Source organism: Nesoenas mayeri (assembly GCF_963082525.1).
Source record: "Nesoenas mayeri genome assembly, chromosome: 1".
Lineage (NCBI taxonomy): Eukaryota > Metazoa > Chordata > Aves > Columbiformes > Columbidae > Nesoenas > Nesoenas mayeri.
In genome coordinates this window covers 184,770,047-184,797,236 of record NC_137541.1, presented here as the reverse complement: position 1 = coordinate 184,797,236, position 27,190 = coordinate 184,770,047, and the positions used below count along the sequence as shown (strand labels likewise).

At 40.9% G+C, this 27,190-nt stretch overlaps 1 protein-coding gene across 2 annotated transcripts in view; it reads right to left on the bottom strand.

Moving 5' to 3' along the window:
* Positions 1 to 24,154, bottom strand: part of RNASEH2B (ribonuclease H2 subunit B) — a 39,330-nt gene extending 15,176 nt beyond the window's left edge. For both annotated transcript variants that reach the window (XM_080360433.1, XM_080360434.1), the window contains exons 1-5: positions 24,044 to 24,154; positions 11,546 to 11,617; positions 8,514 to 8,621; positions 5,892 to 5,968; positions 3,158 to 3,278 (exon numbers count right to left, since the gene is read on the bottom strand). In XM_080360433.1, coding sequence (XP_080216559.1) covers positions 3,158 to 3,278; positions 5,892 to 5,968; positions 8,514 to 8,621; positions 11,546 to 11,617; positions 24,044 to 24,107 — 442 coding nt within the window. In that variant the 5' untranslated portion in view covers positions 24,108 to 24,154. The remainder of the gene's footprint in view (positions 1 to 3,157; positions 3,279 to 5,891; positions 5,969 to 8,513; positions 8,622 to 11,545; positions 11,618 to 24,043) is intronic.
* Positions 24,155 to 27,190: the final 3,036 nt, after the last annotated feature.

The window sequence follows — 27,190 nt, the reverse complement described above, 5'->3', positions numbered from 1 at the left end:
AATAATATGTTCAGCGATCGGGTAATCGCTATGTAGACTTGGAAGTTTCCCTGATGTATTGTTGAGCAAACTGCCTAAAGCACATTTTAACATCCATTTTCTCAGTGTTTTCCATAGCTCTGAAACTCATATGGCCTCTTCTTTCCTACCTTCTGGGAATACAAGCTTGGCAATATTACTTAGTTATTCTAATCAGGTAAGTTTTCTTGGCTCTTCATGTTAATCACATCAGACAAGATCACAGTGCAGTTTTTGCCTTGCAAAAAGAAACAAAGAATAACCCTCCAGAACTGGAATTCATAACCCTTTCTTAAAATCCCTCTATCGTGCTTTCTATCTGATGTTTGAATTTATTAGCAAACAACCTGCCTCACTTGGATTAAGAGAGCTGCAACACACCTTTTCCCCAACTACTAAAGCAGGTAACGGAATTTAATCCAGCAAAACGAATTTTCAGTGCCCTTCAACACAGGCCAGGGGAGGTGGACTTCCTGCTAATTCAGTAAGTGCAAACTGTGAATGCTCTAGGGTAAGAATTTGTTATACAGATGTTAAATGCCTCAAGATTAAACTAAGACTGAAATAATTATATTGTTAGGTTCTTCCAAACAGATCAGAGCTGCAGAAGACTCAATACAACAGCTACTTCTTGCCCTAAAGCCCCACTTGTTAAATGAGAAAGGCTACAAAGTGGACAACAGGTCTTAGAGATGGAAAAGAGGACCTTAGTCATAATATTGGTATTTATTACAGGCAATAAAAGACATGAGAATATGAAACACATAGAAGTGGACTGAACAGAAAGGTGATCTGTGCATGACAGACAAGCACCAATGTGGCTGTTGCATAACAATATGCTTGGTATTTTAAAAAAAGAAAGAAATCCTAAGAACAAGCCTCACTGTTACCTTCCCCCTAACCCAAACCTGGAAAAAAAATAGAAGCAGCAGGTACATGCAGATATATATACATCCAGGCACATCCAAGAATACCACATACAGCTGGCATGTGCATGTGTGTACAGCTTTAATGACAAAAGCAATTCCTACCTTACGTTTCCAAACAAAAACCAGGAAAACATGACTTCTTTAACAGTTAGCATCATTTGTTGGCAAAACGACACAAGCTTTTAGGTGTACATAATACGTTATTAAAAATATCAACGCAAAACACCAAGCAGTAAACCACTTTCACTACTGTCTAACAAAACACAGTTTATCAGAAGATGCTATGATGAACAACTGCAAATATGATTTCAGAATGGATGCAGAGGTCAGACCAAGATACAAGACCTTGTCTAGAGCAAATAAATTTTTTAAAGTTTTCATTTTGCTGTTAAGAAGGGAACAGAAATACTGCCCAAAGGCAGCACCGTTGTTTGGAGGAAGCGTCTCTTAAGAAGAACAATCCAACCTTATCCTACATTCCTGCACAGACTTCTTAGTTTGATAGCCAGGAGGATCTGGCATGATTTTTCACCTTTTAAATGGGGGCACAGAAATTTAGTACCCCTTCTCTCATCATTAGCTCCTTACCCAGCATTAGACAAGCTGCAGGGCACAGCAATTGTCTAAAAGCTTAATAATAGTTTTTACTGGAAGTATTTTATCACTTAATGGGAAGGCAAAAGCAGTTTTGCAGTTCCGATACATATCTGAAAGAAGTCTTCATGAAGTCAGAACTCACCCAAAGAAAAATGTTGCCTGTTCCCAATGAAACTGAATGTAACTAAATATTTTTCAAAGGTTCTTCTCGAAATCCAGGAGTATCGAAACAGCACATAATTCCAACTACACCAGTCCCAGCAAGAATGAAATAACAGTCTTGCTGCACAGTTTTCCCATTATCTTGTTCAAGTGATAATTTTCAATGGAAACATGTCCTGCCTAAAGTTTGAACTGATTTTCTGGGGGAAGCAACTGCCCTCCATTATTGCATATGCACCATATCATACAGGAAATACTTAAATTGGTGCATCTAAATCTTCCATAAAAAAATTCACAGCCCCCTTACCCCCTTGATGTTCTGTGCAGCAATAAAGAGGTCTGGTATTTTACTTCTTAGCAGGGTTTTCATTCTTCCATCACCTTTTCTTAGCCACTTCCCAATTATCTGTGTGTATATATATATATAAAAACAACAAGGGCAGAGTGCTTCATAAAAACAAATTCCTAATATTAGTGGCTTTTAATCTGTGTACCTCAACTTCTTGGAGGAGCTGGACATGCATAAAGGTCAGCTGTTTTGCACCTGATGGTAGATTCCATGTTCTCAGACTCCTCTACCTCCTCCTGTAGCTCTCCATCTGTACGTAACTAAAGCTCCATTCACCATCCGGAAGTCAGCAAACATAAGGAGAATACTCTTTAAAGGACTGAATATAAAAAACTGAGGTCTTGCATCTTTTGCAGATCTGCCAAGCTGTGAAAATTATGTAATGCTCCTTCCCTAGAAAGCATATATTGTTCTCAAACAAAAGACCCCATATCAAAGAGAATTCTGGGAAAAGGTTGACAACACTATGTACAGAATTGACACCTTGCTACTTTTTTCCACTTAGGTTTTCTCTCTCATACACGTACGCACCCCAATCAAGGTTACTACTTTAAAAAGAATAAGTATTTGAACTTAAACCCACAACACTAAATTATGCAAAGCTAGATAAAGTGGGTTCTCCTTTCTCAGCAGCATATTCTCTCTTCTCCAGCTCTTTCCCGCTTCTTGCTTGAACACATTGTGACAAAGGGAGAAAAAATCCACATGGACAACAGTCAACTTTTTTCACACCAGACCATCCCACACTAAATGAAAAAAATAGAGATGCAAAACTTTTATCAAAAGGCCATGAAGGTTCACAACACACATAATAATGTCAAGAAGCCAGCTCTGATCAGTTCATCATTTTTATGACACTTAGCAACAAGATTGCACAAGTATTTGAGTGAAAGTAGATGATCCAAGATCCACACATTACTACTCACAACATTGCAATGACAATTTCTAAGCCTAAACTTCTGGTTTTAAAGTACATCTTCATCCAGCACCTTGGGTATTTGGTAAAGCAAAACACAATATTTCAATCTATTTTGTAATGAAGATGCACTAATAAATTTGGTTCTTGTTTTTTTTTTTTTTGCCTCACAGCCCCTTTTTTTACCTTTTTCGTCTGTTACATGATGTATGTACTGTTTAACATCTGCACACTTCAGCAGCAATGGGCAGTTAGGGTATTCTGAGTCTATTACAACTTGATCAAGTGGCTGGAACTTTCCTTGCTGCTAAAAATACATCAAAGGGATTATAAAAGCATTATTATAATGTTAAAACACATATACACACTACACTTATATAGAAATACAGACGTATGCAATGGCCATAGCTTTAAAATAAAGGATTTAAAGAAGACTGTATTTTGAATGGTAACACATGACACATTCAGAAACTGGTTACAAAGCAAACTATAAATATTTATTTCAAACCAGTAAATATCTGCAAAATACTGAACTCTTCAATTACTGCACTTAAAAGACCAAATTTAAAACAACATGGGGAGAAACTAATGTGAAGTACAGAGGGATATTTTGGATGATGACATAAGACACAGTAGTCAGTATGTGCCAGTAGTGTTTTAGACCAAAACCTGTTGGATTAAACCCAGTGTCATAACTTCCATTCAAATTTTGCTTTTCCTTCCATAAAGATAAATCTCAAAGGAGCAAGGCAGCTTCTGGAACACAGAATTAACCTTTCACCTCTGCAAAGTCAATTCCAGTTTGGCCAGAATATGTACATAAAGTGATTTTGGCACAACTTAAATAGCCCCACACATGACAGAACCATCAAACAAATTTTGCCGTTGCCAAATAATGCATAATCATTCAGCACTGTCTGGCACAACTGGCAGCCTTCCCTTTGGAAAGATCCTTTAGCGCATCAGTACAAATGCTGAGGGAGTTCTCCATCCCTAGACAGTGCATGGTCTCAGGAGCCAAAACTGAAGTCATTATAGCGGTCAGCATGAAAAAAACCACTTGGGTATACTGCTTCAATTATTAATAAATCCTCTTGCTGGACAGCCAGAGGCTTAATAAAAGTAACCATTCATTGTTAAATCACAATAAAAACACACACACAAAAAACCCCAAACAAACAAACAAACCCCACAACCAAAAAAGCCTTTAAAGTTTCTTCTCTCCTGAAAAAGAAAAGGCACAATAACAATGGCAAAAATAAGGTTATGAGAGGCAGAAATAAAGCTGCAATAAACTGTTTCCTATAGATAACTTACCTGCACAAACCTGCTTGTGTCCTGAAGCAAGACTGTCACATTTACATAGTGCAGGGGCACACAGCCTAAGCCAAGAAAGTCTGCTGGACAGGAGATGGCTCTCCTTAGAAGACACATTAAGCAACGTTGCACCTTACCATCAAAACCAAAGGATGGTGCAAAGGATGATCCTAAGATACCCAGTGGGTACCTTGATAGCCATTAGGTCAAGCTAGAAGTGATCATGCTGCACCCAAGCTGGCCTTGCGTGAGGTATTTGCAGCACAATTCTCAAGTCTTCCCTTTACTGAGGAATATGCTAACTTGGGCAGGGCATGGAAAGAACACAAATTTGCCCTGATAAGGACCTAAAACAGCTCTGTGCAGTCATCTGGCACCATGCCTGGTCTAGGAAACCTAGAAAAGCTAGAAAACAATGGACCGAGAAAGTAAAGGGCAGTACAGGACTCTTTCCATGCACAGAAACAGCAGCAATAGTCTTTTATTCAGAATACCTCAACACTCTACCACAGAGGCAGAGGAGATTTACTGTTTCCCTAATTTAAGTTTGGTATAAAGCTTTGAAAGGGATGCTGAATTCAAACAAAGCACAGTGCCTAGAGAACAACTTGAACTATTCCTTGCGAATTAAATTCTTCTGATGGGCCACCCTGGAGCAGGAACAGACCACAGAAATACAGAATACATTTGAATATCTTATACCATAAACGATTCAAAAATAATTACATAAGATGATGTTATTATTACAAATGTCTAGTATGACTTTATTTCTTCACCATACAAAAATTGTTCTTCTGCATTCTCCACTTGCAATCTAAAGCAGAAAATAGCAAGCAACCTCACACGAAATGCTCTTAGAGCAAAAACTCTCAGGATGCATAAAGTGAAATTATTGCCTCCATGAAACAAGAAACAAGGATCAACATTCACATCATATAGTCTTTTTTCCACAGACAGATTATAAACAATAAATCAATAACTTTGCCTATGCCTTTTGATACATTTTGGAAATTTAAGTGAGGTTTTGCCACATCCATGATAAATAAATTAAGCCGTTTATTAATTACCCAGCTTTTGGACATTTGATCATCCCTTTGCTGTTCTATGATACAGCATCTCTACGAATACTGCTTCTAAAAAGGCAATGTTTCAAGTTCCATCTGTCACAAAAATGTTTCTTCTTCCTCCCCCATAACGTCCAAATTCTTCTTTCTTCTTCCCTTGTTTCCCAAAATGAGTCATCTACTGATGCCTCAGAAAGGGCACTAGTTTGTTTTACTCTGATGACATCTCATTTTAAATTCAATAATTCTGAGACAGGCTCTCACAAAAGGACAAAAAAAAGATTCTCTGCTTCTCTTAAAAAAGAGGTGATTAGGCTTTGTGGAGATTGCAAGCTGACTCCTGGAATATACTTCAGTGAACAAAAAACTTGATGCAAACAAAAATGCTACTAGGGTGGACATCTCTGCTCTAAATGCAACTTAAATTTCCGTTACGATGGAAGCTCCTCTTCGTAAAATTAACATAACTTCTGCAGAAAATGAAGTCAGAAATAGTTCTTTCTTCTGAGAATTCCAGTGAAAAAATAAAGCAGGCTTACCTCCTTGTCTGCCTTTATGAGGTAGTAAAGTATCAGAAATAAAGGGTCCATCGGTGTAACAAACAGCAGGCGCCCATCTAAGTGACAGATTTGTAAAAGTAAACTTAGTACCAAGAGGCACATTATAATGAACTTTTTAGTTTTTAGGATGTTTTTCAGGAGTGTGAGCAAGAAGAGGAGAATTTTTTTTTTTCAGTAAGTATTCCACTATTTTAATAAAATGGGTAAACAATATTTGTGATTTTATATTAAAAATCACAGTATCACAGTATGTTTGGGATTGGAAGGGACCTCAAAAGATCATCTAGTCCAATCCCCCTGCTGGAGCAGGAATGCCTAGGTGAGGTCGCACAGGAACATGTCCAGGCAGGTTTTGAATGTCTCCAGAGAAGGAGACTCCACAACCACCCTGGGCAGCCTGTTCCAGTGCTCTGGCACCCTTACTGAGAAGAAGTTTTTTCTCAACTTTAAGTGGAACCTCTTATGTTCCAGCTTGATCCCATTACCCCTTGTCCTATCCCATTACCTCTTGTCCTAATACAGAGAGAACTCAATTCTCAACCCTGTCAAACCAAAGCGCAAGCTTCACTGCAGGTCTGCTGGCTTCTAGCACCTACTTTTGCCTTTTTCTGGACTATATTAAGAACAGCAAAATGGAAGCTGCTCTCTGTTGGCAGATTTAGGTGTAACAGAAACTTGTTTTGGGATACCAGATATATCTAGTTTACTCCACCTCAAACACTGGGCAAGGCAACACTGCTGGCATGAGAGACAGGCAGGGCAAGAAAGAATTTCAAGAGCGTTAGAGCTGCATCTCATAAGGTAAGAATCTGCATGTAGTCTCCTAATAGAACCAAATAAACTTAAATAGATCACAAAATATGGCTCAGTATGTTGTCTTCAAAGTTACATACAAAGAACTTGGTCTCCCATTAAAACAGACACCTCTGCCCATCCGGAGCTCATTGCAGGACAATGGCTTAGTCAGGCTTTTTGTTTAATTGTAGATAATTGGAAACAATGTGACATCAAGGAAATTCACTAATGAGACCAAATAATTGATGACAATTTGACATTAATTAGCAAACCAAAAGCAAATAAATATTTTTGTTTGTTTGTTTTAACTCACATGATTAACATAATTAAAGAAAATCCTATTGCGATGGCCCTAAAACTAACAAAAGATCAGGTGGGAAGAACATGGTTTGGACAAAGCTGATACCCAGTCTAACATCTGTATTACTAACATGTTCCATTGCATAAGGCAAAGCAAGCACCAGGACTACTTACAAATGTGAAAGCTTTGATAATAAAACTGGAGGGAAAAAAAAAGACTAGCCACTTTCTCAAAGCTTCTGTTTAAATGCTTTCCACTGCATCTCCAATAAGAGGTATTTTTATTTTTTTCTAAAGAGTTCACACTCAATATAGGTGTATAAAAGCCTTTGTCCTTCTCTGCAGATAACTAGATAATTTGCTTTAACTGCAAACACACAGCTTTTTTGTGGTGTTCTTCCCTTGACCATTTCAGAGATGCAGCAGTCCTAACATTCAGGAACAATCTTTCCCCCTGTATCTTTTAAAGAAAACTGACGTGATAATTCCTAAAGGTAACTGTTTCCCAAGGGCCAAAATAGACGTTAGAAAGGGAGGGGGAGAATACAATGTGGACGTAATTGGGAGCAGGGAGCAGACCAAGTCTTTTGGCTCAGCCCCAGATGGAGCACAGAAAATCTCAGAGACATACTGCTTACATTGCTATATGCACCTGCAGAGGATGTTTAAAGTTAACACAAGCTTTGGGATATTACCATTAAAGGCATATGTCTGGCAGGATTCCTTTTATTTATTACTATAAATGGTCTTTTTCTCTAGTTAAAAAGGACAAAACAAATATACCTTCATCTTCTGAATTAGTAATTATTGCTTGGTCTATGGACATGCTGGCACAGAAACACTGCTCCAATGACACCCTTACTGATAAGAGATTGTTAAAGCTGTCAGAAACAGTTACCTAAGTTTCCTTCTCATTTTCAGGAACACAAGCTAGGATCAGAGAATGCTTGGGATGGTATAGCCGAGCTCACTTCAGACAAAACACTGAAATGGCACCTTCAGACAGCAGGACTATCCTGAGATCCCAGCACTCATAGAGGGAAGTACAGAGGTAAGCAAGACCATACGTCCCAGCACTTGGAGCTCTAACACATCACTCTGCTTGGATAGCTAAGGCCTTCCAGCCCTTTTTCCCCTTCTGTAGGACAATACATATTTTACTTACACTGAGGACTTTCTGGTCTGATTGACAAGGCAAGCTAAGTACTTTACAGCACTTCAGTTTAAATACAATTGAATGACTTCCCCCCCTCCGCCCCGTTTCCTCAAAGACAAATGAACATCTGTCTAATTGAGGCTGCCAAAGGCAGCCTTTTAAAGAAAGACCACAAAGCCCCCAGCCCTGGTTAAATCCAGATGGCGAACGAGTGTGTCAGAAGGTGGGGATGTGATGCAGCATGCCTCAAACAACCAGGAAAGACACCTGTAAATTTACTATGAAAAAGAGGGAAGGTCTGTGTATGAACATTACTTATAGTTGGGGGAAGGTTACATTATATTACTCACCTTGTTGAACAGTCTGACCTATAAACCAGGAACGATATTCCTCATGAAAAGCTTTTACTTCAAACAGCTGCTGTGCACCACTATTGAATAAGTAAAGGGTTGCTTCCCCTGTTGAAAAGAAATCTGGTTTGTGTTTGTAAGCTTTCACAAAAATCAAAAGAATACCCAATACTTCTGAAGAATGTGCCTTATATGCATACAGACACACAAACATACATTCTACATAAACTCACTACAAAGAAAACTCAGACAAAGAAAACTATTATATACAGATGTTCATTTACCAGCTCTATAAACCAAACTGAATTTGAATCAATAAATAAGATGTGTGAATAGTTCATCTTGCAACATAAAGCCTTTGATCCAAACCCAAATCAAAATCACTCAAGAAATCAGCTTTTGTCTGTATTGAAGGGGGAAGGTGGAAAACAAGAAAATTCTCTCTTTCTGTCATGTTTGTCTCCAAGATATCAGACTCTGGGTTAGGGGAACCAAAGTTTTAAACCTTCAAGTGACAAATTGAAATCACTTTTTTGTGTGCATCAAAATGGATTGCCAATGACTCAGTGGGGGTAGACAAATAAGGTGAGCAAGGAAGCTAAACGAAGTTGCTTTGAAGTGCCCATCAGAATCCTGATAGTTTGGAAATGAAAAGGAAAGCCATATTTTAGGCCACCCCATAGAACAGCTCTGCCATTTCACGTTAGGTCTGGGTTATAATGAAGGGGTAACGAATATGTTGCAAACAGGGCTGGCGTTTTCCATATCTGAAACAGGAAGTTGCCAGAACTACAGGAGGGGCCACAGAAATTTGGAGAGCTGAGTCTGTTGGCTGCACTGGTCCTGTCTTTGTTACTCATCCATCTTCAAGAGACAACTGCAACTACAACATGGCAGTTCTGCTCAAAACACATAAATTGCAAAGTTGCACTGACTTATAGATCATGGGCTGGCTCAAAAAAGTCTCAATGTAAGCTCCTGCAAGCTGACATCAACACTGCTGTTCTCAGCCTGCAGATCCCTAGGTGCAGAGGGAGGTCAGCTAAAATGGGCAGACACATCTCTTCCCCAAAATGACTGATAACGCATTTTTTCCCCCTTTACCCAGAAGACTGACCAGATGTTTAACCTCACCTAAGGATATGCTTTCAATTCTCTGATAATAATTTTTCTTTCGAGGAGGGGAAGAGTATATAGGGGGGAGCACAGGTTTCAACATCATCATGTACTTCTCAGCAAGGGCCTACACCACCGTTGTATCAGCACCAGACATCAAACTACTCAAAGAAGTGCTCACTGAACAACTTAGGACTCCTACCAGTGAGTATGTCTGCAAGTGTGGTGGTAAGCCAGGAAATCTTGGTTAAGGGACCACTTCTATTGCCTAACTCTGGCTCCTTAATTTATTTGCTTATGTTAGAAGGAAAGTCTCCACAGGTTCCCAAGAGTATCATTAGACAGAAACTCTAGGGGATGGAGAGACAACCTAGGCAGCTTTGCTCACAACTTGACCACTCCACTTAGCTGCTTAAATCTTGCGGCATGGTTGTTTCTCTTCTTTTAGTTCAGCACTTTGAAAAATGCTTCTTGTGGTACTTCTGAATTGCAGACTGAATCCTAGTTTATAGTCTTTGTAAGGGATAGAAATTTTGTCCTTTTCACCTGTCTATAAAAAGGACCACGCATACTTTATTTAACAAAATGGTTAGCTTGAATTCTGTAGTGTGCTGAGTTCTTCAGTGTGCATTTATACAATATCTGGCATCAACAATTCATCTGTTAGACCCAAATGTACAGAAAATATATTAATAGGGTATTCTCAGTCCTTTAGTTTTCAGACTCTATACTTATAATAGGCTACAAAACTGAAAGTTTATGCAGGACTATCAATAAGCTCCTGTAAATTCTGAAAGAACACACCCAGGCAATCACTGTATTTTAGGTTTTCCCAGAAACCTTTCCAAAGATCTCTGATTCTACAAGGTAAATAGATCTCTTCTACTGCAGAGAAAAGCGAAGAAACATCTACACTTTAAAAAACGTAACACATTAGAAAGCAAATATAATACAGCAGGTGTAAAATAGCCATGGCTATATATTCCCACTATAAAACAGAACAATCAAAAAACAAGTATGAAAAGTGACTTCCCATTCTGTATGTCGTTTTTAACTAGCTGCTTCTTTCAAGAACAAGTAGCAGTTACTATATTGCGACATTGTAACTGAAGACTACAGTTACAAACATATAAATATGAGCAGTGAATTTCAACCTAAAACCATACAACTTAAACCTATAGAATGAAAAATGAGCTTATGAAAAGAGAAATAAACAGCATGAAATGTGTTTTTCAAACAAAATAATGTTAATCTAACCAAGGCTACTGCACATTTCTGTTGCGGTATCTCATACTCCAATTATTACAATAATAACAATTCTTTGACAAAAAGAACAATCTGACTGGAAGAAAGTAACTGTGGGACGGTGGTGTCATTCTATCACCTGCATTTGCGGGTCTTTCCAATGTATTCTGAACTCCTTCTTAGTGCATCATTCTCTATGAACAAGAAAAGAGACGCCACCACTTGGACCAGGGAAAGAAGAAAATTAAATTTAAAAATGAAAAGATTGAAAAAGCTTGGTAAGTATAACTGGATCACTTCTTCTAATTCTGACTATTTATTTTATAGCATAAGATGATTGCTATGAAGCCTAAATTTGGATTTAAAAAAAGCACAGGCTCAACACCCAACACTGTAAGCTCCCCATAACTAATCCACTTAAAAACAAAAGTTAAATTACATCTCTTTTTTGTGCTGCCAATTTTCCTGATGAATAAACAGTTCAACCAATTAAAAGTATAAAAGAAATCCTAAATGTTTGCACAGCATTAACAATCTGGCATCACCAACAGTATCTTTGGCACTTAAGACTTACACTATCATCATTATTTCAGCTTGCAAAATATGAATCTTTTGGTGGTGGAGGGAATCAATCAGAATCTTAACAAGCTCATGTCAGTTCCAAAACTTGCCTGTGCTTGGATTGCGTAGTTTTGTAAACAAAGGTTCGCTGTCAGATGTCTTAGGGGGGTCAGTAGCAGCCTCTGTAGAGGGAAAGGAAAAAGTTATGAACTTGTAAATTGAGAAGTATTTCACGTTCTGCCATGCTTCTCCAAGACACTGAGAATTAATTGGATTGACCCTGTTGGAAAACTCATATATTTTCTGACTAAAAGTTATATGCCTCAGCCCAAATTCACCCTAACTGATCAAGGCACCTAAGTTATGTATGATTCCAGACTTTCTGGCACTCTCTATCTGCTGCAGGAAAGATATACACCTGGGGATGATTTAAATTTTGAAATCCACTTCGCCCTTGAGAGCCTCAGGGAAGAGAGCTCCTAAGTTTGACATCTCGGTTAAGTGAGATGAACTGATTCATTGCCCTGATTAGTCACAAAGACAATGAGAATGTTTTGGTAAGTCAGGCCAAGCACAGAGCAGACTTTAAAAAGTTAAAAGTGCAAAAGGTAAAATATTTGCCGGAAGAAAGAGTGTTCCTCTAAAGCTTTCAGGAAGTCAGGAATACCAGGCAGGAATTGTCTAAGTGGCTGTTACTTCTGTGAAAAATATGCACACTTGTTAATCTGTTGTGTATAATCTTGAAAAATAAAGAGTGCATTTAATTACCGCCACAGAAAAAAGAAGCTGAGAGAATACAGCACCTCTGGCTTACGCCTTTGACATTTGTTCTCTTTTCTGTGTCTTTAAGCAAAACAAAGACAAAAAGCAGAGCCACAAAAGTACAATTTCTCTGTAAAATTAAAAAAAAAAATAAAATAAAGGAAACAGCTCCCACAAGGATGCTGACTCAAGTCTGAAAAAACATCTACAAGGATCCCCAATTAATTATGAATATATTCCATACAAATTCTCTTTGTAGGGAAAGTCTAGCTTCCATTTATGAAAACAACTTCCCACATCTGACTGAAGAGCAACATGACAGCATCATCTTTCTTAGCTTGCACACTGCGAGTTCTGTCCCAGTTCCTTTCATATAGGCATCCATCAGTGCAAGGAAAATTACTAAAGCATTTCACATACACCACCAGCATCCAGACCCCAGAGAATGGATTGACAGTGATCAGGCTGATGTTTGTGTTACGGTGCTCCTGATGAATGCAGAGAGGAGCAACAGAGATGGGCTGCACAGCTATTCACAAGGGAGGCTGTTGGAAGGAACAGAAAGTGCCACATCGTCCTTCCCCTTTTTCAGTTGTGCCACAAACAGAAATTGCCCAGATAAAGACATAAGCAGGGATTAAAAAGTGTGTTCTGTGGTAAAGTATAGGAGGATAATAGTTCTCAGAGCTGTTCAGAGAATTTACAGTCATTTTATTCCCCTGAATTTTCAGCTGAGTCTTCAGGTGGCTTGAAAAGTGCTTTAAAAAGATTCAATATATATTGGGGATTTTTAATGGAAAAAGTCTGTATTCGCTAACCAGACTTGCTTCATATGCTGATACATAAACACACACGGTTGTCAAGCTACATTTGTCCTGGCAAAGGCCAACTTCAAATTTCTAGAGCTGTATATATTTCAATTCTTTACCACAGTTTAACACTAGTGTATTTTTTGTTACTTTTTAAAACACTACGGTAATTAATGACAGTGAAAGAAACACACTGCATGTGTTTACTTTGATGTGTTTCACATGAACATGTTAAAATACACACACTAAATGTGAGTTTCAAAATTTAAAACAAAAAGCAAAACAAAAAAAACCCCAAAGGAACTTTTAGCGCTCACTTGCTCTGCTTTCTTCATGCATAGATTTATGAGCACTGGGAATGAGTCCAGCTGAGCCCTAAGTTGCATCGTGTATAACGTGAACAATTAAGTAGATAATCCTTCCTAATGTGGCTGCTTTTAATAAAGTTCATATATTTATTTAGTTGATAAATTCTTTTCCTAACCTTCTAGTAACACAGTGAACTTATCCATCCCTGCTAAGCCTGAGAGACACCTGCACTTAGGCAGCATTCAGTATAACAAACCGAAGGCATACAGTGTCTCATCTCTTCCTCACCAATCCTCTGTCTACTCGACCCAGATAACACTCTCTGCCACTAAGGCCAGTCCCGTGTATCCCAGGCCCAGCACCCTCTCCGCTGCCCCATTTAGTTCTTTGGTCCTACCCAAGCTCCGTGGGGTTCATCACTGCAGAGAGGACAGCACTGATCATACCCCAAAGAACAGTCTGAACTGCAGCCTTCAGTCCCAGTATCTCATGCTGATGGGATCAGAGCATAGGTCACATTCTCCACACAGCTGCCACAGGAGATGGTTTACCAGAAGGGACACAGGAAGAAGGACAAAGTGGGGAAAAGGCAAAAGTGGTTTCTTTAAGTTCTTGTTACCTTTGGTTTCCTCAAAATGTAGGCAATACCCCACCTCATTTCCAGAGGTATCTGCAGTATATTTTTGTTACAGATTGGCTCTAATAGATGTCAAGTTGGAAGAGAAAAAGAGGCAATTGGGAGAATGCCTGCTTGGAAAACGATGCAATATTAGAGTGGCCTTAAGGGCGAAGAAGGCTCTCTTTATCTGAACGCAAACACTTTGTGACTAGGAAAATGCTGAGCAAGGGATTTCTGAAGTTAGGTGTTCAAACCTAACTTGTGTGTGTTCTGGCCTTTAGCCAGGAAAGGTAACTGGATTTCTTTAATGTCATTATATTTATCAGCCCTTGTATTTGGGCAAGGTTCTCTTACAGCTAAATAGAGTCTTCTTAAGAAGCAGTACTGTAGCAATTTTCTAGCAAAACTGAGAGTTAAACTAGGTCTTTTTTGTTTATTTAAGATTCACATTCGGATAAGAAATAATCCTACAGAAAATAAGCAGAGGGACATTACAGGAAAAGCTTTTTTTGTTAAATCCTAAAGGAAAATCTCAGATGATTGCCATTACACTTACTACAATGGTTTCCATAGCTCAGCCCTGAGAAACATGTTCATCTACAAAAGCATAAATGCAGGAGTAATAAATGTAGTAAATGTAGGAGTAGCTACATTTGCACAATCCTAAAATTACATTCAGCCCTTGGAAGGCAACCCTGAGGCTGATGTGGCCCCTGGTGAAGATGAGTTTGACACCCCCAGCCTGCAGGAATAACAATGAGATAGGTGAGACCTTTCTGACTGAATACTGTACTCTCTACTAACTGTCTTGCTGCTATAAGCTGCAGGTAACACACAGTCAGTACAGGTCAGCTTACTAACAGATGTGCCAGTACAGCATGCTACTCTCCTACAGCAACATTCATTACAAGGATACAAAAACCAAATACAAGGGTAAGCAGGGGCACAATCTTGTCCCAAGGAGGCGTCTCAATTAGTGAGCCATTCTCTAAATTGACAGGGAAGACAGACGACAGACACTCACAGGAGACAGTCAAACTCACCCTAAAGCACCAACCATGGAAGTGTTTAAAAGACACATCAATTAGGTTCTTAGGGACATGGTTTAGCGGTGGACTTGACAGTGACAGGTTAGGAGGAGTGGCTGACATGCCAGAAGGCTGTGCTGCCATTCAGCGGGACCTGGACAAACTGGAGAGTTGGGCGGGGAATAACGTAATGAAATTTACCAAGGGAAAGTGTAGAGTCTTGCATCTGGGCAGGAACAACCCCAGGTTCCAGTATAGGTTGGGAAATTACATATTAGAGAGCAGTGTAGGGGAAAGGGACCTGGGGTTCCTGGTGAACAACAGGATGACCATGAGCCAGCACTGTGCCCTTGTGGCCAGGAAGGCCAATGGCATCCTGGGCTGTATTAGAAGGGGGGTGGTTAGTAGATCGAGAGACGTGCTCCTTCCCCTCTACTCTGCCCTGGTGAGACCACATCTGGAATATTGTGTCCAGTTCTGGGCCCCCCAGTTCCAGAAGGACAGGGAACTGCTGGAGAGGGTCCAGCGTAGGGCAACAAAGATGATTAAGGGAGTGGAGCACCTCCCTTATGAGGAAAGGCTGAGAGAGCTGGGTCTCTTTAGTTTGGAGAAGAGGAGACTGAGGGGTGACCTTATTAATGTTTATAAATATATAAAGGGTGAGTGCCATGAGGATGGAGCCAGGCTCTTCTCGGTGGCAAACAATGATAGGAGAAGGGGTAATGGGATCAAGCTGGAACACAAGAGGTTCCACTTAAATTTGAGAAAAAACTTCTTCTCAGTAAGGGTGCCAGAGCACTGGAACAGGCTGCCCAGGGGGGTTGTGGAGTCTCCTTCTCTGGAGACATTCAAAACCCGCCTGGACATGTTGCTGTGCGACCTCACCTAGGCGTTCCTGCTCCAGCAGGAGGATTGGACTAGATGATCTTTTGAGGTCCCTTCCAATCCTAAACATACTGTGATACTGTGAACCGTTTGACTCAATTATCTCACAGGTCTTTTCCAACCAAAAGCATTCTATTACTCTATATGCCTCCGCCTTCATGGAACTTATGGACACCTCCAGCAATGCAGAATGAATCCTCTGGTACAGCTGTACCAGAGGAGGGACTTCTGAGGTATGCACAATGCAAGACAATTAAACACCAACACTAGGCTGATATGTCTACTAACACCTTGCTTAAGCCATAGTCCACTGTTTATTCACTATTAATCAAATCACACAAAGCCCATCTAAAAATGTGGGTGATATATCCATCAGTTGTAGTGGAGTCTAGGAACCTCAGAATCCTGAAGCTGAGCACAAGAGACTATAAAAGCTTAAACAAAGCTTTCCATTACAGAAAAGGAGAAAAGCCTATCATATTTCATGGAGGTCAGACACACAACCAGGCAAATTCTATAAAATATATAAACGGAACAAAGTGAAAATGAACCAGCTGTCAAACGATTTCTGGCAATAATTTCTTCCACAATGGATAGATATGAAACACTAATGAATCTGGCCATTAAAAAAAAGTGTTAGCTGGTAGAACAACATTAATAAATTGGAAAAGTGCATAAAACTCCCACTAAGATCTATGAAACTGTTATGGATGATTCAAGGTCTATTCACCTTTATTGAAAAAAAAAAAAAAAGAAAGAAATTGCTTATAGACTACTATATGTAACAGACTAATATCAAGTTACATGGAGCTCCCATGTAAAAAGTTGCTAGCCAAGCAAGCAAGAAGGCTGTAAATATCTGTCAATTGTGTAAGAGGAAAAAGCCCTCAGACAGCACAAATCTCCCCAGCACCATTGCCCTGAAAAAAAAAAAAAAAAAGAAAAAGGAAAAAAAAGAAAACAGGATTATTTAAAAGTCTGGACATATAAAGTAAAGATTTCATTTAAAAACAGATATTAAACCATACATCAGCTACACAAGACTTTTCCATTCCCTTCTTAACTTTTAAACATGCCTGAAAGGTGTGTCAGATGTAGACATTATGATGCAGCCCATTAAATGGACATTTTATGGAAGACTTGAAACTATGTAGCCTAAGGGTACAGACATGTTAGATCTAATAATAATTTTATCCATGTTCTTATTAGAATCAGTCAACCCTGAAGAGTAAATGGTTTTAATTCAGTGCCTGTATCCTCTGCCCAGCGGCATGCCCTGAAAAAAGCCCAGTAAAAACGAATTAAAAAATCCAGCACGTAGTACCACCCAAACTTTTGACAATTTTTATAAATTACAAGGTAATTAACTATTAGCATAATGACTGAATTGAGGTGTGCATAGACTGAGGATACAGTTTCATGAATGGCTTCAAAGGACCAAAGATCACAGGCCATTAAAAAGCACAGACCTGGGGTCCCCACCTCAGCTCACTCCCTGATGATAACATGGTTATCAGTTTGGTAATCACAGCTTTTACTATTTGGTGCCCTATGAAAACAACATGTAATGTGACATAATTTACACCTCTTAAACTCTTTCTGGCTCCTGTGTCACCTAGAAATCCTATGATAAAACACAACGATATCTAAAAATGGCACTGTTTTCTATCTTGAGCCAAACTGCACATGGAAATGCTACTAGAAGGTTTGAGTGGTCTTTTGTTCCAGTACGCAGCTATGCAAGACAGCTAAATATTAAGACTTCCGCCTGAGAGCATCTTTTGGCTTCCTCTCATGCTGGCACAGTTCACTTCTTAGGCCAAAAAAAACCATGTTCATGGCCTCACTGGCAGCCATGGACAGTACTAATTCATCCATTACTGAAACCTAGATGCTAGGCAGATCATGCAGGGGTTTGAGCTCAGTGAAGGAGAGGTCAATCTTGAGAAGTTCAAGAAGAGGTTATCACTTGAAAGGATAAAAACTTCAGACTTCTCAGTATTTATAGGGTCAACACTGGTGCAGCTGTATTACTGGCTGAATCAGCCCTATTCCCATGTGCAGAGAGGCCTAAGTTGGCATAACTTGGTCTCTTCCAAGCCAGATGGCAGAAAGAAGTAGGAGATGGTGTTACATATGAAAACATCTCTTTTCAGTTGTTTTATTTGCTGTGCTTCCTTCTAGCTCCTTAGTTTGCCAGTTAGATCTGCTTTATACACAGCTGAGCTCGGTATGCCTTTTAAGAGATGACATAAAAAATGGTGCAAATTACCTGCAGGCAAAGGCTTTGTTCAGGGGTTGCAAATGCCAATTTAGGGAGAGATTAAGTAAAATATGCCCAGACTGCTAATTTCTAAAATGTTTCACTCCCTTAATCATCTTTGTTGCCCTGCGCTGGACTCTCTCCAGCAGTTCCCTGTCCTTTTTGAACTGAGGGGCCCAAAATTGGACACAATATTCCAGGTGTGGTCCCACCAGGGCAGAGTAGAGGGGAAGGAGAACCTCTCTCACCCTACTGATCACCCTCCATCTAATACAGCCCAGGATGCCATTGGCCTTCTTGGCCACAAGGGCACAGTGCTGGCTCATAGTCATCCTGCTGTCCACCAGGACCCACAGGTCCCTTTCCCCTGTGCTGCTCTCTAATAGGTCATTCCCCAACCTATACTGGAACTTGGGGTTGTTCCTACCCAGATGCAAGACTCTACACTTTCCCTTGTTATATTTCATTAAATTTTTCCCCGCCCAACTCTCCAGCCTGTCCAGGTCTCTGGATGGCAGCACAGCCTTCTGGCGTGCCAGCCACTCCTCCCTGCTTGGTGTCACCAGCAAACTTGCTGATAGTGCACTCTAGTCCCTCATCCAAATCATTGATGAATATATTAAATAATACCAGCCCCAGTACTGACCCTTGAGGCACTTCACTAGATACAGGGCTACAACTCGACCCCTCCCCATTGACCATGACTCTCTGGCTTCTTTCTTTCAGCCAGTTCGCAGTCCACCTCACTACTCGATTGTCCAGATCGCACTCCCTCAGTTTAGCTGTAAGGATGCTGTGGGAGACTGTGTCAAAAGCTTTACTGAAGTAAAAAAAATTGAATTGTTTTTCAGATGCTAAACAGAAGCATGTATCAAAGCATGTTTTAATTGCAAGGTGCAATAATGAAAAACAAACAAACAAGTAAACAAACAAAAACCCACCAAACAAACAAAAACAAAAAAACCCCTGCCCTACTTTAGCTTTTTAAGTAAACTACTTTTATGCATTAAGTATTCCACAACTTCTTTTGCTATGACATCTTCTTTCAATATGACCCAAAATTTTCAAGACAAATGCTTCCTCTCTTGTTGCAGAGACAAACGTTCCTTAGTCTCATTTGAAAGAATGAAGGATTAATTTAGTGTGTGCTGATGCCCCACAGTTTGGCATGACAGTCCATTTATTTCTGTCTCCATCTGACTTCTGGCATATATGAGACTTGTCCAAAAAACCTGCCAAGTCTAATGTGAAACTGCTCCTTTTATTTTTAAATAAGCAATTCCTAAAAATAATAGGATTGTTAGATTCCCCTTCGCTTTGCAATCCTTCCAGTGCTATTCATATGGCAGCTCCCATAAAATAAAAAAGCTAATCAATTTACTGTTTAAGAAAACAGCAGACTGAAAAAAAGGTACTCATCTAAACTTGTGTAGTTCAGAAAAATAAAGGTTGAAAACAATTTTCAGCTTGCAGGTAACCCCTACTTCTTTTTCTAATACAGACAAACATAGAACAAATTAAATACAGCAGTCTTAACTTCAGGCGTACAGTCGAACACCAGGCTTGGAAAACTGTCGTCAATTCCTGACGTCTTTGCTAAAACCAGTGAAGGATATAAATAATTCCAGTTCTGACATAACACCTATCCCTGAGAAGTGTACTGAAAAGAGACTGCCCTTCACACCCATTCTGTTAAGCAGGTAGTGTGATTTTGGTTGTAAGACCAGTTTGAAGCTATTACATAAGATGGCTTATTTGTTATGTAGAGCCCAGATGAGATCTATGTCACATACAGCGACTTTATTGCACTATTTGAGGATTTTCCAGAGCCCTGCCCTTAGAACCTTGAAATTAGGTGGAATCTCAGTATTATTTCTATATCTAGGAAATAACTTCTAGTTTTGATGGTTTTCAGAGAAAACATTAAAAATGGTACTTCCATGGACACAACTCACAAAGCAAGCAGAATTTTCCTATATGCACATGAAAACAAAAAACAACACCAAACCTCATTTGTTCAGGTAGTAAGATTTTTTTTTTAAATGTACATGAATACTCAGTAAACACCGACAGAATCTCCTCTACAAAAGCACATAATTAGCAACTTCCTAGATGTGAGATAGCCCAATTTTAATAATTAGGAGCTACTTATTTTCCCTTGTACCTGTTCAATAGCTAGACCAACACAACAGGAAGCCTGTATAGGAAGCTCTACATTCTCAAGGGTAAAGGGAGGCTCGGATACATAAATAATATAACATCTCTGATTATCCAGCTGCTATGAGAAATGCAGAAAAGCACAACCTGGAAACTCGGCCACCCACCAGTGAAGTCCATGTGGGTCCTTCAGGACTTATTAGCACTTTGGTGTCTCTGTACCATGATTCCTCCAAAACTTCAGACTCAGGAGGTCTTCTTAACCATCGACATCAACTACCCGGCTCAAAGCAAGCTCAGGTTCAGATTTCCAGCCAAGCTAATAAAATCCCCTGGAACATGGAGTAGAGCACAGAAACACCCAAGTGGGTCTGCACAGAGCCAGCTTGGGTCCATCAGGACTTATTAGTTCAGACACTGCCTGAAAGCAGCTGCACTGCAAAGCTGGCCCTGGAAACAGCAGAGATGTTAACATGGCACAGCACTTGAACTAATAAACTGTTAGTGCTGAGCTGAATCTGCTCTAGGCCAAATCTGGTGCCTGTGTATCCACAGAACAGTTAATCTGCAACTGGAGAAACTGCTCAAAGAGATGACTCTATTCTGAGCCCAGCATGCACAACTCTACCACTACGTATATGTCCAAGTTTTCTGTCCTGACCAAGTTTTCCGTCCTGACCAAGTTTTCCGTCCTCATCACCTTCCTCTATATGTCCAATCCCTCCATCTACCCTCTTCCTGTTTGTTCATCATTTTTCCTCTTGACTGTTCACATCCATTTCCCAGCCTTCCTCTAGAAGTCCACGATAAGGCTGCTCAATGCACACTGGTAGCTTTCAGTCTTTCAGGAGTGATTAACATGGTTGCTATCCTCTCCTCATAGTACCTTTTCCACCAGATATACGTTTCCTAACTCCTCTCCCCTAAACTCCCAACCCAAAGCTTCCTCTTTGTCCTGCCCTTGGTGTTTCAATCCCTAACATAGGAACAATTACGCTTATAAAAACAAAACAAAAATATTATTGTATTTGCATATAAAATCATTCCGCCTCCATGGAAAAAAGTATCAGCAGAAACAAAGCTCTCGCCAAGACACGGGCAGGCTACCATTTCTAGAAGTAAAGTTTGCTACCTCACCTAGAAGTTGCTTACCAGCCTGCCCAAATACAACTGTCTGGGGCTCTCCTTTCCCCTCCATACTTAGACTTCCCTTATGTGACCGTCCCATGTCAAGCTTGACTGTCTTGGTGAAGCAAAGGGCTGGTGAGAGCAAACACTGTCATCAGGCTGCTACTGATAAGAACAGCGTATGAGGCTCTTTCATTGCCATAGAAAAGAACAAGGGTAGGCAAAGACTGATTGAAATGAAGCACAGGGCCACTGGCCTGCTGATGGAAACATCAGCTCTGTCTCTCAACTCAAGCAACTCTGCTCCTCCTTTCCACTTTCACCCGCTTCTATAATCCATGCAAAGTACCTGCTGACCTGTGTAGTTTGTAGCTCTGTCCTATGATGGGCAGATGGGTAGGCATGAGATGGACACTAATGATCAAAGTTTTACAGTACTGGAAATACAGTGATAAAGTCAAACCCTTGCAACAGAAAATTACAATCTTGCTCTCTAGAACAGTTCAAGAGGGCTGGGATAACATACATCATTGGTAAAACAGTCACTCCAACTGCCTTACTCCTCTAGCCATGATCAGGATTTCAACAAAGAACAAGCTGTTGGTAGATTTATTAACAAATGGTATTAAACTCACATCCAAAACTAGATCCTGAAATTATTTGCACCAATTGTTTTTATGCATGTATGTAGCCTATGACATGTGTGTGCTATGAAGATATGGATTGCCATATGAAAAAAATTTAACATAGTCAAAGCAAAAGCATTTCTCTTATAAGTCCACCTGCATCCATCTTCATTCCTAAGAGTAATCAGGTCTTCCTACTACAAATTCTGCTAAATGGTCAATGAAGAACTTCTGAGATCCATCCAACAAAGCTGTTAAGAAATGTAAAACTTTGAGAAGTGATAGATGTTAACTTTAAAAATCTCTTTGCTGAAAAAGAATCTTAAAACCAAACTGAAATCATTAAATATATTTCATTTCAGCAGTCCTATTCATGATTAGCTAGTCTCATCACTGGTAGAGTTCTGAAATTATTAGCCACGGACTTTTAAAAAAATCAGTATGTGTACTGAGGTTCTACTAAGGTTTAATAAACTTTCTTACGGGTCTGGAGTACTATATAAATCTTGTCAGAGCTGTGCTGGCATAATTGGTAATACAAACTGTCTGGCTTCATGAAAGTTACAAGCTCTGGCTCCAATCCTGCAAACACTTACTGAAGAATTTAACTAACTGCACAGAACTGACTACTCATGCATAAGTTAAACATATTTGTAAATATTTGCACAGTATGGACATCTGTTGGCATAACCAGTCATATGATATAGTATTCAGCTTTAAATCCTAGTCTACAGAGAGTCAATATTAAAAAAAATTAATTCGGCACTTAGAAATTCCTTTCTTAAGCATCAAGCATGTCTGATACCAAAGAGTGGAATTGAAGAGTTAAAATCAGAGGAAGAAGATTCAGCGAAATCATAACAATTGGTTCTGTTTTGCACATAACTAGAGAAACCTGTTTTTTTATGGATGCATACCTCAACACTGAGCTTCTGCTTTGTTTTCAGCCTTTGCTGAACTAAGCTCTTGCTATACCTTTCCTTCAGTGGTGCCATTTATAGTATTTCTCACATCATCACAGGCATTTTCACAAAGCTCATCAAAAGAGTTCCTCTTTTTTATCAGGTTTGGTTGAAATTAACACTCAAAAGTTTTGGGAGGCATAAGAAAGAGGCATAGTGCAAACCCGACCCACACAGAGTGGAAGGTGCATTTCCTTCGGAAATAAAACTAAAAAAAAAAAAAAAAAAAAAAAGGCACTTATGAAATGCCTCCTTCCTCTTAGTGTCTTGGAGTCTGGGCACATACTATTTCATCCATCTTCTTTAACACTTTAAAACCTTTTGTGATCTGTGAATTCAAAATTTTAAAACATGACACTAGGCACAAAGAAATGTAAATGACATATTCCCATTTATTCAGCGCTAAGTGGCAGAAACTAAATCCATGCAGTGTTCTAGGCCTCATCTGCAGAGCTGCCATGTGGGGGGCTGCTTCTTCAGCCTATAGAGGCACAGTCGAGATCTCACTCTGGCTCAGGACTTAGGGTTTCCAAAGAGTTTGTTTGAAATCTGAGGCTCAGGGTACTAAACCATTTCCTTAAAAAAAAGCAGGAAGGCAGTAAGGGGATGGAGGGAAAGTGGGCGGCCAGCAGCAGGGTGACCAGGGTGAGGCTACTTCAGGGACCTCGCTGACAAGATCTCTCTCTCTTCTACAGCTCCTCTCCTCAGGGCTCACAACGCTGTTAGCAAAACAGGGGCGAGCTGACCTCTGGAAAACCCTAACGACACACAAAAATAAAAGGCAGGGATGCAGTACAGGAAACAGTGAGGGTCCCTGGGGAGGAGAAGGGGGCTATTCTGCGGGGCCTTGTGTAAAGGCTGTGTCTCAACACGTCCTTAGCACACCAGGGCTGGGGCAGGTCTTTGGGCTGTTGTGTGCAGCCAGCCCTCGGAGAAACACACCCGTCTCCTGCCCGAGCGAAGGCCCAGCCCCGCCAGGGCCAGTCAGCGGGGCACGACGGAGAACGAGAGATCGGCGCTGCGGCAGAGCCTGTCCCACCTCGGAGCCCCGCCGGGTTACCTGGTGCAATGAGCACCCACTGGCCAGGGTGCGCGTCCGCGGGACGCTGCTCCGCGCCGTGCATGCTCCGTGCGCTCCCGTCGCCGCTCCCGCTGCCGCCGCAACATGGCGGCCGGGGCGGGGCCGCACGGGGCGGGGAGGGAGGGAGGAGAAGCGGGAAGCGGCGCCGCGCGCTACTGCCCGCACGGCAGTCGCGCGCTCCGCAACCCCGCGCGTGGCGGCAGGACGGTGCCGCCTTTCGGGCGGGAGAGGGGAGCAGGAGGCAAAAGGGCACTGAGATGGCTGAGGCTTAGCTGCCGCTTCGCCTGGTCTACCCCTCCGGCTTGGAAGGGATGGTACAAGCCGTTGCGGGCGGGACAGAGAGCGGCAGAGCCTCTCCTCTTCCCCCGCCCCGGCAGTGGCCTGCGGGCTCTTGTGGGGGATGTCTGTCCGCGCTCTCGGCCCAGGAGCGGACGGGCAGTAGGGCTGGTTTCTCGTACGCGTCTTCGCCCTCACACCCTGAGGGCCGGCGCGCAAAGGCCTCCCTTTTATCCCCGTCCCGTGGCAGGCCGGGAGGTGGCCGCTGCGCAGGGGTCTGTGCCAGGCGCCCGGGCGACCATGGCTGAGCGGTGCTTGGCGCTGCCCTGTCGCCTCCAGGCCCTGGCAGGAGGCAGCACCTCTGCTGAAGGCTTTGTTTTGAGCGGGGTACAGCTGCTAATAGGCATGATGAGTGTGGAGCTAAAGGCAGAAATGCAGGCTCAGGAAGGTGATAATTGGGTTTGAACACCTGGCGTGAGGAAAGGCCAAAAGGGAAGGCCCAGGGGCTGGGATCTTAATTCATGTACATAAATACTTAATGGGATGAGTAAGGAGGATAGAGCTAAGGCTCTTACCGGTGGTGCCAACTGGCAGGGCTCGAGGCAAAAGGGCACAAGCTGAAACACAGGAAATTCCATTTAAACATAAAAAATGCCTTTATTGTGCAGGTGGGCGAACACTGGAGCAGGTTGTATTGAGCAACCGCGGAGTATCCATCCGCAGAGGTGTTAAAAACCTGGCTGGACATTGCCTTGAGCAGTTGCTGTAGCTGGCCCAGCGCTGGGCAGGCAGCTGGACTAGACCCCCTGCAGATGAGCCTGCCAGCACTGCCCCCGTTGTGTGGAGCTCTGGTCCTCCAAGGCACAAGGCACAGCCAGAGTCCCCTCATAACAGTCATCCTCTCTGGTGTATAATATGACCCTGTTAAATAGGTCCAGGGACCCATAGTCACAAAATAAGATCTGCATTTAAGCATGTTTTCATACACATGTACATATGTACATAAACTTAGCTTTACCAACACAAGAATGGGTTGATGGCCACAGTCCCAGAGATTCAGGAGGTAAATATTATATGTTACCTAAAGTATTAAAGTACGCATATCTATTATAAATCTCAGAGATATGAAATGAATATTAAAAACATACTGAAATTTATGCCCCCAAACAAAGCAGAACTAACCAAGGGCAACATATGCAAAACAGCTGAGTTGATGTAAGGCTGAAAAAAATAATCCTGAAATTTGAGCATATATATTCATAACTGAGATTACATTAAGCTAAATTTGTTTTGTTTTAATTACTTGATTTGTTTTCTCTGCCTGAAGTAGGGCAGGATTTAAGTGCCAAAGACCACATCACACCATGTGTTTTGAAGAAGTCCCCAATGAAATCACTTGCTTTCAAAGTGATTGCAAGTTGCCATACCATGTGCTTGGATTGCGACATTCACTGATCGGTCTTGTAAAACCCTCCTCAGTACTCGTGCTAGCAAAGAGAGAAGGAGGCTCCTGACTGCTCCACTGTGATCCATACAAGAGCACTGGAAGAGCAGAACAGAGCTGGTTGCTGTGTTTGAAACCTTCCTAGCAGGAAAGCCTTCCATCTGGAGAAAAGGTTCTCCATAAATAACAACATCAATTTGGCCTCCAGTCCTGAAAATGACAGTGAGTCACAGGCTGTTGTACACCACTGAGCTTAACAAAGCTCTGGAAAAGCCAGGAATCCAAGCCTGCAAGCCTCCAAATGCAGAGTGTGTCAGGGTCAAGTCTAGAGGCATAACCTGCAGTTGTTCCAGACATCCTATTTCCTCCCTGACTGTGGTGTGTGATGGAAATGTTATAGCAAACATTACTGATTTATTAAGCTCACATTTTTCAAAGCACTGATCCATCCTTATTTAGGCGCCTGGTAAGTAAGCTAATTTTCAGAGGTGCTGAGTAGTCTGAACATCAATTGAACTGAATGGACATTCCAGTTGTTAATTTCTTCTGATTTATGAGCATCTCGCACACTCTCTAAATACATATTGACCCTGGGTTCTATAATGTCCTTTTCCAGGAACTTTCAGATAGAAATATTTTTCTCAGATACTTTTAAATGCCACAAATGGAAATTCTCAAATAGACCTGAATGAGGCTCTGGAATGACATCCATTTTGAACTAAAAAGAATGCAGTAAGTTATACATAATAAATATTTAAAACTTTCTGGTTTTACTCTTGCACATTTGAGATATACTATCTGTCTGTATAAACAGAGGATATACTATATCATCATAAACAAAGATATACTAATTAGGGATTTCTGTCAGAGCTGATGATACTAAAATCTTATTTGCTTAAGAATTAAATACTTTTCCTCCAGGCTTGCCAACACTTTTAAACCTTAGTGATATCTCCCAGAAATAAAATGCTGAAGTTTCAAACACAAGACTGATCTGAACCGCTGTGGTGATATCATTGTAAATACTCAGATCTTAATTTTACACACATGGGTATTCTCATTTGGGTCCATATGAATCATCATGCCCAGAGATGTAAATGCATGCAATATGGGACTGCATCCTATCTGAGGACAATAGTTGTGCACATTTCAGAACCATTTGATATATACTCAGATTCCACCTGCACACTGCCCATTCATTCATCTCTGCGAGGGCTGCTTCTCATAAATCCAAATGTCTGTGCAAATACAAGCATCCTCTTTTGCCAAACACTTTATGCTGCCAAAGAAATGCTACCTTTGTCCACCTTCAGCTGTGGAATGTACCCCTTCCTCCTCCCCTACACCAGCTTTCAGTGAAGCAACTTTTAAATCTTGCTTGGAGCAAGAAATGAAACAATGTTTAG